General features: G+C 26.3%; 1 protein-coding gene across 1 annotated transcript in view; it reads right to left on the bottom strand.

Moving 5' to 3' along the window:
• Positions 1–547: 547 nt before the first annotated feature.
• The window catches only part of LOC100202151 (integrin alpha-8), an 82155-nt gene continuing 65091 nt past the window's right edge, over positions 548–17611 (bottom strand). The window contains exons 18-31 of the mRNA XM_065810574.1: positions 16082–16210; positions 15302–15378; positions 14942–15092; positions 14431–14523; positions 13397–13476; positions 12621–12704; positions 12322–12424; positions 12072–12173; positions 11870–11926; positions 11496–11564; positions 6250–6363; positions 6024–6122; positions 1297–1425; positions 548–1217 (exon numbers count right to left, since the gene is read on the bottom strand). Coding sequence (XP_065666646.1) covers positions 1056–1217; positions 1297–1425; positions 6024–6122; positions 6250–6363; positions 11496–11564; positions 11870–11926; positions 12072–12173; positions 12322–12424; positions 12621–12704; positions 13397–13476; positions 14431–14523; positions 14942–15092; positions 15302–15378; positions 16082–16210 — 1449 coding nt within the window. The 3' untranslated portion in view covers positions 548–1055. The remainder of the gene's footprint in view (positions 1218–1296; positions 1426–6023; positions 6123–6249; positions 6364–11495; positions 11565–11869; positions 11927–12071; positions 12174–12321; positions 12425–12620; positions 12705–13396; positions 13477–14430; positions 14524–14941; positions 15093–15301; positions 15379–16081; positions 16211–17611) is intronic.

Below are 17611 nucleotides of genomic sequence, written 5' to 3'. Positions count from 1 at the left end.
AAGTTCACTTACAATTTCAAATACCTACATTTTTAAATAATTCAATTTCAAATAATAAAAGCTTTTAGTAACAAACCTAATACTTTAGCGGTTCTCGTTAGCAAGACTTAGTCTTCTACTAGTTTCCGCGTTATTATTCTTTATTTCTAACAAAATAATTACTTATAATTTTTTTCTTTTTTATGTATTTGTAAAAAGTTTGTAATAAAGAACAAAAAATAATAATTAAGAAAGCATTTCTGTTTATGCAAATGTTAGAAAAGCTTACTACTTTGATTGGATTACATAATAAAAAATGTTGTAAGAAGAGAACTGAATGGTTTAAAATGAAAGTTATTTGTTGTACCGAGGTTGCTAATGGGTAAAAAGAAAAGAAAATGTTTGCAATAATGCTACTGCTCGTTAGTTCCTTTATCCAATTAATCCCGAATTATTCAACGATTGTACAATTAGGTTACCAACCTCAATAGAATAATAAAACAAAACCAAAAATTTCTATTGTTTCAAACAATTTTAAATCGCTAATAAACGTAGAGAAAAAAAAAAGTAACGTTTTTAACCCATATTACAAAACCCAAAAAATAAATTTACAAATAGTTTAATTCTTTGTATTAAAAAATATATTTAAACCAAAAAGTACATAACTTTATGTTCAGCTAAACAATTTCAATTTAAAATAAATAAACAGCACATGAAATATAATAATAATTCGATATGCAAAAAGGTTGATTTTTTAAAGTTGTTAGAAACCGATAAAATCCTACTATTTTGTAATAATTAAATAAACATAAATAAATAATTACGTCCTTAATATCTTTATTAACAATTTGTTCAGATATAAAACATACAAATTATATATAACATATGTAAACAGTATTAACAGTAAATACAAAAGAGCCATTTATCTTATATATATGTTAAAACAATTTTTAAATTTAAAAATAAAAAAAGATATAAAAAACCCTATCACGCTGATACAAAGATATAATTCGAAGAAAATTCAATATATAAATTATAATTGCTTTACATTAAATTTAATTATAATTACAAAGCTTCTAAGTATCAACATTAAATAAACTACTAGTATTATTTGGATTAACATTGTCAACATCATTATTTGAACCAACATTGTCAGCATCATCAGATTGTACCTTTTGCTCAAATGCTATCGTATGAGAAGTTCCCTTAAAGCTTTTATCTCTCTCAAAAAAACCAAACTAAAAAATAAAATGAAAATAAAAATTAATAGGTGATGGTACACTTGTTAATAAAAATTTAAACAATATTTTAACTCACCTTGTATAAAATCGCTGAAGAAACAGCAAGTAGTACTAATGCCCCTAGTATGGAAAGTAGAATAATCCACCACTGGCTGACTTGTTTCGTTACAGGCTGCATAATACTTTCTTGTAATGTAAAGTTAACCTACATAAACAAATCTAAATAATAGTCAAGAGTGACCCGCCTAAATATTGTTCATTGTCTTATTTTATTTGAAAGTATTTTTGTAAAGAAATTAAAATATCTTTGACTTATATTGCTGGCTATCTCATATTATTAACAAAATACTGAAGTTCGTGCACTGTTTTTGTTTTGTTATTTACTAAATGGCATCCTTCAAAACTACATGTTTATAATGAACTCAATTTTTTGATTTTTTTAGTTTTTATTTAACTTAAGTAATTTTTAGTCTGTCTTTCATGTCTGCATAAATAATTTTTTAATGCCCGAATGAAAATTAATATATCTACAACTATTAACATAAAAATAGCAGTATCCAGAAGTTTATTAAAACTATTAAACAACTTTTTTGTAATTATTGAAAAAATCTTCTAACTTCTATTTTGATACAATAAAATTGAGTAAAAAAATCACAAAAATTGTATTGCTTTACATTTTATTCCAGAAACAGAATAATATCAAAAATGTTGCAACCATTGAAATAGAAGTGCTATCTGGAAATGCAAAAGTTTTTTTTTCTTCTGTGTAAACATTAAAAATATAAAAATGAGCTGACACCGTGGGTATTGCCTACAACCCTTAGTAGCTTATCATAACTGCTGAGCATTAGTCAGAATAACAGCAGAAACTACTTTTTAACTTCTCCACATAAATTTTCAATGAGGTTGAGGTCAGGTGACTGAGCAGGCCGCTTCATACCTCAACACCATTGACTTAAAACTACTTGGACACTACTTTGTCAAGCAACTAGTGTGTTTCAGGTTGTTGTCTTGTTGGAAAACCCAGTTTAACAGCATATCTTCATTAGCATAGGGTTGCATGACATTATTGAGGATATCCATATACATATGTTGGTCCATGATACCATTTATCATATGAATAGGCTCTACACCATTATACATACATTATAAGTATAAGAAGCAGCCCATACCATGTCTTTGAATCCACCATGTTTCACAGAACTATCAGTATATTTTTGGTGGAGTTCTGCATTAGTAGGGCGTGTCTTGAACTTGTACCTCCATAATAAATGATTTTAAATTCACCGGTCCATAATACTTTGCATCACTACTTTTTGATAAAATATACTTCAAATGTTGGTTTGCAAATCACAAATGTTTAGCTGTATGTTTATTTGTCAACAAAGAGGCCTTTTGCGGATTGCATGCATTTAGACTATTTTCTCTCAAGTACCTGCATACAGTAGTGTAACTCAACTTTAATTTAAGAACATCTTAATGGTTATGCATGGCGAATTAAAATGGTTTGCTTTTAATAAATCTAACAATTCTTTGGTCTTTTCCACCTCGTTTATCAACTATTAACTTATAATATATGGCACTTGAAATCATGTTTTCTGAACATTGGGGAATATTTTAGAAGTATGAGTAAGATTTGCCCTCTCTACAATGCTTAAAAATAATGCTGTATTTCTCTGGTATACAATGACATTTCTTTAAAAGTTTTAGAAAACACTTTTACCATTGAGCAAACACAAATAAATAAAGGATTAAATTGAAGTAGAACTTTTTCTATGAAAATTACAAAAATCTCTTAAAATTTTTAATAAACTTAAAAATTAATACATGAACTGCTATTTTAATGCGTTCCTTCAATTACAAAAAAGCTATCAAAAATAATGATATTCTTGAATGTATAGAACTCTCGTTTGCTTAATTTACTAATCTCATACAATGTGTGTATATATAAATATATATATATATATATATATATATATATATATATATATATATATATATATATATATATATATATATATATATATATATATATATATATATATATATAGTATATATATAGTATTGGACAAAACATTTGCAACCAACATCGAACAATGCTAAAAAGTGTTCCTAATTTTACATGTCTTAAAAACGAAACGAATTATACTACCACAGCAAATAGTTCAGGAGTCTGGACTCATAGCATGCCATGACATGAGCAATCAGCTGACAAGTGACAGCACACATGCAGAATTTCGTTGACAAGTGCCATTTTGCAGCGGACAAAACAAGTGCAACTATTTTGGTCTGTTTCATTTTCTTATGTCTGGTCCGTGTCAACGTCACGGAAGTTTTTTAATAATTAAAGCAAGTATCCAGAAGTTTCCAGAAGCATGCAGAAGCTTCCAGAGGTTTCCAGAAGATGCATCTGGAAGCATCCAGTAGCATTCAGAAGTATCCAGAAACATTCAGAAACATCCAGACACATCCAGAAGCTTCCAGAAGCATCGAAAAGAAGTATCTATAATCTTCCAGAACAGGTTCACACAGGTTCATTTTACTATATAAGAGACATGTAAATCGACATGTAATTCAGTCATTATATGAAAGTCAATCAGTCAGTATTATCAAGACAGTTTATCGAAGTGAGTTTTATCAAAGTGTTTTATCAAAGAACATCAATACAAGAAGTGAAATACAGCAAGTGTTTCATTACATCAATACAGTCCACATCCAACCAAGACATTGTGTTCCACACAGCATTATTGTATCATCACAAGGTGAATGTAACACGGTAAGCCTTGAAAAGCGTGATTATTTATTTTTATTATTTTTATGACTTCAAGTGCAAAAATGGCTCCCGACAGTCTTGGATTGGAAGAAAGAAAATTATTGGCGATTACGTAAGTGGAATGTCACAAAAAAGTATTTGTGATAAATATCGCGTGAAAAAATGGACCGTATCAAGAATATGCTCCAAATATCGTTGTACGGGGAAGTTGGCAGCAGATAACAAAGGTGGAAGACCGCGTTCCACCACTTCTAGAGAGGATTCTATGATCGTCAGATCCGTCAAGAAGGATCCCTGGATATCATCAGTTGAGATACAAAAGCAATTAGAGCTGCCTGTATCAGACCGAACAATCAGACGACGTGCTGTTGAAGCCGGATTGTTTTCTCGACGCCCTGCAAAGAAACCGCTAATTTCACTAAGAAACCAGAAGAAAAGACTCCTGTTTGCTACATCTCATATTGACTGGAATGTGCAGAAATGGGGAACTGTCCTGTTCAGTGATGAATCGAAGTTCAACATCATTGGGAGCGATGGCATTTGCCGTGTACGTCGACCGGCCGGAAAACGCCTCGATTTACGTTACTGCCATAAGACCGTGAAGCATGGTGGAGACAATGTAATGGTCTGGGTGTGTTTTTCTGCTAACGGTCTAGGTCCAATACATCGAAACGATGGAATAATGGACCGTTTCATGTATAAAAATATCCTGAAAGATGTTATGTTACCTCATGCTGAATGGAATATGCCAATAAAATGGGTTTTTCAGCAAGACAACAATCCGAAACACACTGCAAAAGTAGTCAAGCAGTGGTTTCAAGACAACCACCGACCGGTGATGGATTGGGCGCCTCAATCTCCGGATCTCAACCCTATCGACAACCTGTGGGAGATTGTCAACCGCAGAATTAATCGTGAAGGTGTTCGTAATAAGGATCAACTGTTTGAACTAATCCAAAACGCCTGGGCAGCGATTCCACAAAGTTTCATTGTTCACCTGATCGAATCTATGCCTCGAAGATGCAAGGCTGTGATCGACAACAAAGGATTCGCCACGAAATATTGATAGCGAAATACAGCTTGGTCAACATTTTGTCGAGTTGCACTTGTTTTGTCCAGAAGGAAATCAACTTTTTAAAATACTTTTGATTAATTTATTAATTTTCGTGTACAAATAATGAACTTTGTGATGAATAAAACTTGAAGAACTTTGTCTCTACACAGTTACATACTTATTTCTCTAAATTGAAAAAATGCAGCACTTTTATATAAAGAAACTAAATTAGCATTATTTGGTTGCACTCGTTTTGTCCGATACTGCATATATATATATATATATATAAATCTATATATATATATATATATATATATATATATATATATATATATATATATATATATATATATATATATATATATATATATATATATATATATATATATATATATATATATGTATATATATATAATGAAATTTATCATCTATTTAAATATTAGACTAAGTGAAAAATTTTTTTTATCTTTAAAATAGACAAAAAAAAATTTCTGTTGATATTTCATTTTTGTTGTTTTCTCAAAATAAATTTATATAAACTTAGCATGTATTGCATACCATCAAATTTGAAAAAAAAAAGTAATTATGCTTCCATAAACATAAATGTAACACTTTTTAAATATGCAGAAAAAAAAAAAAAGATTTTAAATATTTTTTATTTGAATACAAAATTCTTGCAAAAACATTCTTTTTTTAAAACCATTATTTTTTCATAAACAAAAATTAAATCGATTATGTCTTTTAAAAATATAAATGAATTAGAAGGCAAATATGTTTAAGTACAGTATCAGACTGGTAGTATAGCATATTGTTTATAAAATAGGTCATATATTGTTTAAAAATTACATATAGTTTAAAGATTGCATATAGTATATATGAAAGCAATACAATACAAAGATTAAAATTATTGAAATATCAACCATCAACGCATAAAAACCATAAAAAAGTATTCAAATTTTATATATAAAAAACTGACCATTAAAGATAAAGGACAATTATCTTGTTGCACATTTCTGTCTTTACCATTAAATCTAACTTGGATGAATGTTTGCATTTCACTAGCTGGTAGACTTAGCTTTAAATAAATCAAATAAAATTAGTCTCAGAAGTAAATAAAAGTTTTGAAGCATAAAAATATTCTATTTACAATTTAAACACCACATTTATTATCATCATATTTGAAAAAAGAGTTTTCTTTTCACCTTAGCTAGGCTTGCAGCCCATAGCCTAGTTGTGACTAACACTGTGGAGCCTTTGTTGTTTTCAATGCGTGTAATATTACAAGTATAAACTTTACAGTTTCCATTTTGACAATCCTACAAAAATATACAAATATAAATATATACAGGGTGCGGAAAAAGTTCCCGTACAAAGGTATAACTTAAAAAAATTATCTGTATGGTGTTTTCTTTCAATATATAGTGTGTGTTTAGTATTCTTTTGTATTCCTTTGTACTGTTTTAGTATTTTTTAGCATTATTTTGTTTTAAATTAAAGAGTAATTTGTTTCTCGTCTTGTACAGGAACTTTTGCTGTTTTTGCTGTTTATATGTTTATATTGTTGGACGAAAGTAAAAACCATTAATTTAATTACAAATAAATCGTTTTTAAAAAAAACCACAAAAACGCAAATTTAATTGACCGGAATGTTTTAAAAACATTCTGAATGTTTTTAACAATATAAACAATGTTTTTATTTTTATTTTTTTTAATAAAATTTTTTTATTTTAAATTTTTTTAATGAAATGTTTTTATTTTTATTTTTTTTTCTGTAAATCATGCGCGGAGTGGTGCTACATCGACTATCTTATAGCCTGACTCGCAAGGAAGTGCTGCTACATCGACTGACAAATAGCCTGACTCGCAAGGGAGTGCTGCTACATCGACTGACAAATAGCCTGACCCGCAAGGGAGTGCTGCTACATCGACTGAGGGTTTGGTTGGGGCAGGCAGTCTATCATTATTAAAAAAAAAAAATTCCGGTCTTGCATTTTAATTTTTACTTTTTGTCAACAAAATATCGAAAAAACTTTCGGACAACATCTAAGGGTTCTATATATATATATATATATTTATATATATATATATACATATATATATACATACACACATATATATATATATATATATATATATATATATATATATATATATATATATATATACATATATATATATATATATGTATATATATATATATATATATATATATATATATATATATATTCCTTTTTCTACACTAATAATATATACTTATTTTTTTATTATAAAAATATGTTTTTTATATTTATTTTTGTTATTTTTTGTTATTTATTATACATTAAATTTCATTTTTATTTTCATCTATTTGCAAAAACGATTAATTACGGTAATATAACCATATTTAAATATGGCCGTAGCCCTAACTCTAAGCCCTAACTTGATGTTGACCCAAACCAAACCCTCAGTCGATGTAGCACCACTCCGCTGCGAGTCATGCTATTTGATAGTCAATGCATATACTTTTCGTTCTCTATAAAAGTTGCTTACGGGGACATTTTATTTACAAAAAAAAGATGCTTATGGGGACAAAAAATTAACAGGTACACTAAAATATCCCTAATAATGCTAATGTCCCCATAAGTTTTGTTTTTTTGTAAAATCTGTCCTTGTAAGTGATACTATAAGTATATATATATATATATATATATATATATATATATATATATATATATATATATATATATATATATATATACATATATATATATATATATATATATATATATATATATATATATATATATATATATATATATATATATATATATATATATATATAAACATACTTGGATGGTAGTATGGCCCTGCCCTATTTGAAAAGTTTCTTCCATAAACTGTTGTTTTAAAGATGCTAATAAACCAGACCAGATAAAGTTTAAAAAATTTATGATAGATTGCTTGTGCACTCGATGTAGCAACAGTCCCTTGTAGCAGCAGGCTATAAGATAGTTGATGTAGCAACACGCATTGTTTTAAAAATATGTTTAAAAAAAAACAACATAGTAGGCACTATTAATTAAAAAGTTCTCTAGTAATTATTATTGCAGTTTTAAAAAAAAAAATAAAACTTAATGTACTTCCGCATTATTTTAATTGCTTTGACCTTAAGACTTCATTAAAATGTAGCTTATTTGTTAGTCGTTAAAATGTTGTTGAAAGAGACTTTTTTTTACCATTAAATTTTCTTTACTTGACTTAGATTTGTATTGAAGCTTCCTCCGATAATTTGATTCAACTTGTAATAGATAATGATTCTGTTGCTCATCATTAGTGATTAATTTGTTGTAAGCTTAAATAAGTCTTTTTACTTGAAATTGTATGATTTCTTCTTTTTCATTTTGTGGATAATTGTCTAATTTATTGAAGTTTGATCAATATTACTCCAGTTTTTTAAAAATCTTTTAAATAAGTGAATGTCAGGACCTGATGAAGCTGACAATGCTGTGGATGCCACTGCTTCCAACACAATTTCAAAGATATAATGTCAACAAGGACACCATAACAAATCTTTATTCATATTTTGTTCAAGTAAGACACGAGCTCGGTTTTTACGACCGGTGTTTGATGAAGTTGTGTCAAAGCACATACCTTTTACATTATCTGTCAGATTCTATCAACGATCAACTGCAGTACTGCATTTGCAGTTTCCTTTCCTGTACCATGATCTAATTTTGGCACTTCAATTAATTGATCATCTCCACTGCCAGATAATAGGGCTGGCAACCAATCTACAATCTCATTCCCAACAATATCTTCAAGAAGTTTGCCATCCCTATGAACAAACAATGGTTTATCAGTTTTGAAAGTCTCTTTCAAATTTTCACTGAAATTTTTTCTTGATTTTTGTCTTGTCTTTTGTATCAATGAATAGCTTACATTGTAATTATCTGGATCTTCTCCCAGGTTTGTGATTGTTGGAATCATTATAAAGAGGCTTATCGGTCACTGATCTTAGCAATATCCAATGAAAGCAGGTTTTCATCCATAATCTTTAATTTCTTTCTTGAAGTGCCTCTTATCAATGTTGGCTCCTGTTCAAGATTTATTTCTTCTTCTGTAGATGCAGGTGAATTACTGCAGGAGCTGCTGCTGCTCGCAAGAATTACTGTTTCATCTAATGAATAGGATTAACCTGATCTTTTCATATACATTTTTTGCTGTTCGCCAGTTCAAATCGACATTTTTCTTCATTCTTATCAACTCCCATCATTTTTCTCTTTCGACCTTCCCTTGGTAACTTTAGAAAATCTCTATTAAAGTCTATATCTAAATTTGATTTTTTTACTTTTCTTTAACAATTTCCATTCAATACACAGTTAATTTAATTTCTTCACAACATTACACTTCATGGAGCAGAACATCATTAACAGTAGAAGTTAATGCTTCTCTGTCAGTTTCTTTGCAGACATTTTTATAATGCATCAATAAAGAGATAACTTCTCTTTTTGATGGTAGACAAGTTGGATTCAATTTATCTATTTGTTGACCTACCAGCCAAATACCTGTTGTACTTCTTGTTTCCATTTTTAATTACTAAATTACATTTTTAATTATTAAACAGCAAGTAATAACTAATAATACAAGCAGAAAAATTCTCATAAAACATTTTACTCAAATTTTAAAATTGGTTCTTATTTTTAATGTAAGGGCCTAAGGAATTGACCCTAATTGGATCTTGTCATCAGTATGGCTCAAACTAAGCAATTTAAAATAAACAACAAGGGTTAGTCTACAAACCTGTTGACCTATTAGTAATTGTGTAAAAACAAACTCGCAAAACATGATTTTACTCATTTTTAAAATATATAAATTTTCAATTGGCTGGCGCACCACTTAAATAATATTATTTTAATTAAAAATTTCGCACAGAGTGTTTTTATAACAAATTAAAATAAATGAGGGGATCTCTCAAAAAATCTGAGATGGTCATGTTTTTTGCATTACCCTAAAATATATATATATATATCATATGTGTGTGTATATATATATATATATATACATATACATACATATACATACATACATATATATATATATATAAATACTTTAAATGAGAAAATACAACTTTATAATGGAACTTGAAGTTTCATAATAGCCATACAATATATATGGCTGATGATTGCCGAATGGCATGAAACTTCAAGTTCCATTATAAAGTTGTATTTTCTCATTTAAAATATTTTAATATTATTTGATCTATTTTTTTCATAAAGATATTGATCACTCTTAAACAGACAAGAGTTGTATTTCCAGTAATATACAACATTTATCAATATATATATATATATATATATATATATATATATATATATATATATATATATATATATATATATATATATATATATATATATATATATATATATATATATATATATATATAAGGGTGCATCACAAAATAAAAATTTAAAAAATTGATTTTGTCTGACACCTAATTGTGTTCTATATATCAAAAAAACAATGACTTTCAAAAATTTTAGAATAAGAAATATTTTTAGAGGTCCCCCGACACCCTTGAATATTTGACCAGTCCCTAATGATTTCAAAAAAAAAGTTTTTTAAAAGTAGGTCATGTTGGGTCTCAAATTAAGTGATATTTTATAAAACTTTTAAAAATAATCATCATTTTATTAAAAAAAATTCACATTAGATTTTACATCAGTCATTGTTTTTTTGATATATAGAACACAATTAGGTGTCAGAAAAAATCAATTTTTTATATTTTTATTTTGTGAGTCACCCTAATATATATATATATATATATATATATATATATATATATATATATATATATATATATATATATATATATATATATATATATATATATATATATATATATATATATATATATATATACACATATGAATATGTATATATATATGTATATGAATATATATATAAATTATATTAGTGTATTGTACAAATAGAATGCTCAATATTTTTAAAGAACAAAGTAATAACAAATTAGTAAAAACACTTTAATCTAATTTTTTTCTTCAATAAATTATTTCTCCATCAGTAGGTTCATCAGGAAGCCAATTCAGGAAGCAAAAGTCAATTTTTGACTTTTGCTTCCTACTGATGGAGAAACAAATTTTTGTAGAAAAAAATTAGACAAGTGTTTTTACTAATTTATATGAATATATATTTTTTTGGAATTCATCTCCTTAAAGCCGAGAAGCCCACTACAGATGGGGAGGCTACTTGTGGTTATAACCCTCTCTCAACTCTATAACTCCGAAACATGAACCTTGACAAACAAGGCCGCTGCACGGAGAAACAAGTTGATATATATATATATATATATATATATATATATATATATATATATATATATATATATATATATATATATATTATATATATATTATGTATAAAAATAAATTTTACAAATGATTCTTACAATATTTTGAAACACTTGTCTTTTTTTTCTGGATATAATATCTTGTGTTGTGGAATTACTGTATAAAGTCTAAAAGTTAAAAAAATGTTTTATAATCATTATCATCATCATCATCATCATCATCATCATCATCATCATCATCATCATCATCATCATCATCATCATCATCATCATCATCATCATCATCATCATCATCATCATCATCATCATCATCATCATCATCATCATCATCATCATCATCATCATCATCATCATCATCATCATCATCATCATCATCATCATCATCATCATCATCATCATCATCATCATCATCATCATCATCATCATCATCATCATCATCATCATAACCATTTTAAAGAAATTAAAAAACTCACAGTATAGTTATTAATGTTTAAGTTATTCTGCAGTGGATTGCATTGAACACCATCAACCTAATAAGAAAAGCATAATTTATGAATAAAAAAAATTTAATGAAAATAATTTTTAAATACTATCTAAATATAGTAATATATAGTATATTATTAAATATATTTATGATTTATTTCTAAATGATGCTAAAAATTGTAAAACTCTTACTCTCATATCTACTACATATATCAAGTCAAAATTTTGCTTATTCACAACAAAACTTATTTCTGAAGATATTGTATCTACAGGAAAACGACCAGCATTTTGAATCTAAAATAAGAAAACAAAACTTTTAGTTTGTATACAAAGTGTCTTTACTATTTTTTATTATAAAATATTTATGAATGCTATATCTTTAAAAAGCAATATAATAACATAGAAGTAAATAGTCCCAAAGATAAAAAAAGTTTAAAAATACATAGAATGTAAAGTTGACTTCTGGACCAATATCTACCACTGATACATATTTAGATGGAGGGCTGAAATTTTTCTTGTAATATATTGAAGTTGGAAAAACTTGACTAAATAAAAGTTTGTTTAAATTTTATTATAAAAATATTTGAAAAATATAATTCAATTGACAAGAAAAATTTTATACAAATTAACATAAACTTGACTATATAAAAGTTTGTTAAAACTTTATTATAAAAACGTTTGAAAAATATAACTTAATTGACAAGAAAAATTTTATAAATATTAACATAAAAATTGGTTTACCCTTGTACACGCACACAGGTTGCAATCATTGTAGGAACTTGAAGAGTAACATTATTATTGCTTGGATTTACATCAACTCCATAACTAACATGATTAAAAATAAAGAGTTAATATCGCAAATATATTACAAAAAAAAACATTGACAGTGTTTTTTAAATAAGCTTTTTTAATGTAGCAAACATATGAAATGACGGTAACTAAGAGCGCTGAGAAAACATTACAAATCCTGGAAATGAGGCTCTGTTTAGCTATATGTGTTGTATAGAACATATCATTGATTTAGCAGAACTTTAAAAAATTAATTCGAAAAAAAAATTACCTTTACAAGCTAATTTTGTAAAATAAATTTTTGCAGATAAAAATTTACAAATATATTAAGTTGAATTTAAACTTGAAAAATTGATACGTCAAAAGATAATTACTACAATTAAACAATAAAATTATCAGATTTTAATTTATTTGCACAACCGCACGATAACAACATGGCAGCTCTGATCTTATAAAACTCCTAAAATTTTGTCCACCTCATAAACTTATTTTAAAATCTTATTTTGTACTTATATCAAAACTCGTCATAAACAAAAAAGTTGACAAAAATCACTTTGTCAACTCTAAGTCAATTTTTGAAGACTTTAAATACTTCATATATATAAAACCAATATATATAAAACCATCTATACAGCCTTATGATTTTTATAATAAGATTTCACTTCTCTACAAAAGAAGTATTTATATATTATTTATACTTATGAAGTTGTAATTATTATCACACTTACGAGGTTGTTGACATTTGAAAAATATATACAGGGGTTGAAGGACTTGATAAAGGAATTGAAAACCTTGCCAGAATGTCAATCTATTAGAAAAAACAATTTATTATAATCATTGAAAAAAAACACATTTATTTTAGATATTTTTTGTTGCTGCAGGAATGAAAAAAAATTAAAAATTCATTGACAAATTACACAAAAATTAGTTATGACTAAAAATTTATGCTGTGGTAGTTTAATGGTAGAGCATTTGAGCATTTTTGGCCATGATAACAAGAGATGTTTTTAATGAAGTATTACAATAAAAAAAATGAAATGCAATACATAGTCCCGTCAACTGAAAATAAATATTTCTGTACTTGTCTAAATAAACATAAGGAATATAAAAACAACACAGCTAGCTTTATAAAAGTAAAAAAAATAGATAGAGAGAATCATATATAGAAATATAATGTATATATAGTAAGGCAAGTGTTCTAGAGAAATAAACCATGTTAAAAATTGTCTAAAGGAAAATGAGAAAATTAGGTAGGATAAAGCTGTCTTAGTAAATGAGAAATAGCAAAACGCACGAGAAAGCAAAAGATAAATTTTTCACAAAGACTTTAAACAATTTTTTTAAGTACTTTAAAAGAGGTAATGATAAATATTTACTAATGACATTTTTTTAAATTTTATTTAATTTTAATTATTTTTGGAGCAAAAATTTAATTTATTTGCAAATTTGAATGTTTTAATTCCAATGTTAGAAGTATCATACTTATTTTGATTTGTAATATATTTTAAGTAAAAGTTAATTTTGTTTTTTCTATTTCAAATAATGCTGCAAAACAATTTGCAGTCAATAAGCTTTCAAAAGTAGGAAAACTCAGATGAGCATCAAATAGCAAGTTTTTGCAGTTTCTGGTATTTGTAGTACTTCTATATGTTCATTCCAAATGTTTTTTTATTACTTTATTAAAAATGCTAAAAAATGAATTTGTTTGTAACATTATGTTTCTTCCTATGATTTCATCTTTTAAAAGAGTTTAATAACTTACACTTTGGTTTGATTTCTGAGCATTCGATAGAAGAATTGATAGCTCTTGAGCAATTGGATCCACTTTTATAGGATTCACCGAAGGATACGGTTGCTGCAATTTGAAAAAAAAAAAAGAAATATATTTGAAATATACATAAATAAATAACTTTTAATTAATGTTATTTTAATTAGTTTATCTTGTTTTAAAAACATGAAAATAATTAAAAGTTATAAAATAAAAAAATAAAAATGGGAAATTAAAAAACTCTAAAATGCTTTATATTAAAAATACAACTTAGTTTTTCTCATCAATAAAATTAGTTTAATTCTTAATAAACATGTATTGAACCATTTAAATTAAATTAGTTTCTCTTTAACTTTGCTGCTACTGTTGACAATTACTGGGTACTTATATTTCTTATAATATATAAAAACTTTTTTTGAAATTTATTTCTTATTTTCAGAAAATTTCTAATTTTTAAAAAGTTATAAACAAAAATTTACAACAATAAGAAAATGGAAAAACAAACCCCATTAATAGTCACTGATATCACTTGTAAATCTAAACTAAACAAAATATTCATGCTTGACTGATATGCAGTGTCGCCATAATTTATAATTTTAGATACAACATCTACTTCATAAATAACACCATATATAATTTGACTTTGTTGTGAGGCTCTATAAAAAAATTAAAAATAATATTTATAATTACAATAATTACTTAAAAAAAAGTAATATAAACAAATACAGCTATATATATATATATATATATATATATATATATATATATATATATATATATATATATATATATATATATATATATATATATATATATATATATATATATTATTCATAGAAATTAAATAGTTTAAAAAATTTTTTACCCAGGTAAAAGTAATATTGAAGACATTGATAAATCTGTGTAGCAGATGTCATTTTTGCATTTCTTCAAATATGTTACCTAAAAAAAATATTTAATTTGTATAATCAATATTTATTCATAAGCTTGCCAATGACAAGAGGAGACTAAAACTAAATGACTTAATTTTTTTCTTAAACAATTTATATTATAATTTCATTTTATTTACTTTCCATATTAAATTCATTCATCATCATAACAAACGTTTTAAACAAAATAATTACTAATTTTTTTTTTAAACATCTTCACTTCCAACAAGGCTACAAGCAACCACTATTAGAGTTGGAAATTACTGGAAAAGAAAAGATGGCGTTTATAAAGCAAGATAAAAATTAACAGACGACTGAAAAGATTGCAAACTAAATGAATCAGGAAAACAAGGTGAAGGGAGTGAATTTCAAAGAACTGATGTTTGAGGAAAAAAACTATAAGAAAAAGAAAAGAAGCAATGTTACGACGATATTGGCTGCAAGAGCAGGTTCAATTATGTTTTTTGCATCTTGTTTAAATGAGAAAGAGCATCATTTTTAGGTCTGCTCCAGATATGACAACAGTATTCAATAAAAGGAAAGATTAGAGATTTATAGAGATAAAGAATAAAACCTGAAGTAAGATAATGGCGAACACAATAAAGATGTATTACCTTAGACTAGAACAAATTTTATAACATATTTTTATGCATTATATATAATTACAAAAAATTATTTAAATGAAAAACAGTAAACAAAATAAATTTTAAAATTACTTGAATACTGCCAGTTTTAATTCCATATAAGTCTAACATAGGACACGTGACATTTCCGCATCCTAAAGGATTTGGATACTCTTTATAACTGGTAGTGATTGTAATAGGATTCAATAGGTCTACTTCACCCTAACATAAATATTTATAAATCAAAATGAAATTCTCCTCAATAATAACCTCATTAAAAAAATGTGCACACAAGTAAAACAATAAACAATTTTTCGTAATGTAGTAATGAGTTTTTATGTAATGTAGTAATGAGTTGTAATGTAATGTAGTAATGAGTAGTAAATTAATATATAAATAAGTTGTAATGTAATGTAGTAATGAGTTGAAATTTAATATAGTAATGAGTTGTAATTTAATATAAAAATGATTTGTAGTGTAATGTAGCAATGAATTATAATGTAATGCAATAATGCAATGCAGTAATGTAATAGTTTGTTACTACACATTACTACATTACATTACAACTCACGACTGTTACAATTTAATACTAGGGTAATGCTAGGCAATTTTGTCAGGCTTTGCTTTTACAAAATTAATTCCAAAATAGATTAGTAAATTTTTGTAGTTTAAAAACATTTTTTTATTAATTTGTATTTCTACTTTGCTAATGTATTGAATTAAAACAAACTCTTAAATTGATTTTGAATATAACATGACTTTTTCATAATTAAGTCATGAGAGTTAATTCATCAATTGCGAAGTAAAGTTTTCATTACAACTAATCTAATTGAAAAATCATTTTAGCAATAAATAAAATTCTTTACTACTGGTAAAGGCATTTTACCTAGGAGAAAATTTTGATACAAAACATTATTTTTGAGGAAATAGTAAGAAGATCTTCTTAATCATAAATATAAACCTAATAATAATAAACCTCTATGTGATGTTACCAAGATAAAATTACTGAAAGTCTGTTTCCTGCTCTGAAAGGGCACCAATTGTTATATTTTTTTCTAGAAAACATCAATCAATATCTGGTGATGTAACGAGAGAATATGGTGATTAAAAGGTATTTCAAATCAAACTTCTATTTGTAAGTATTTTAGGTCATATTCTGTTAAAAATAATGTGAAAGGTGCAACGAAGCAAAGAAATATCATCATTTTTAACTAAGTATTTGGACAAGGCCTAAGACCACATTTGTTTCACTACTTTACTGACATGTGTATTAAGTGGTTAGAGGTGATGTTTACTATGAGGTGGAATGCATACTATAGATCTCTATTAGTAATTCAATTGCTTCAATAGCTACATGATTTGTGATCATCCAAAAATATAAAAATACTTTTTTTCCATCCACTTTTGTAAAAACCTTATTAAAATGATAAAAAGTCAATAAAGATCTCCTGAACAATATACAGACTTTTACTGCAATGTACCTTTGTAACTAAAGAAAATTTATATGAATCTGGAATTTTTTTTCCTTTATATATTGAAAATAGTGGTTTTAGCACTATGCATAGGTAGAAATAAAAACTTTCACCACTTTAAATATACACAAAGTCAGATAAACTAACCATA

The sequence above is a fragment of the Hydra vulgaris genome, chromosome 11, assembly GCF_038396675.1.
Source record: "Hydra vulgaris chromosome 11, alternate assembly HydraT2T_AEP".
NCBI classification, from domain to species: Eukaryota; Metazoa; Cnidaria; class Hydrozoa; order Anthoathecata; family Hydridae; genus Hydra; species Hydra vulgaris.
Note: the sequence above shows the minus strand (reverse complement) of the source record. Positions and strands in the feature narration are given on the sequence as shown.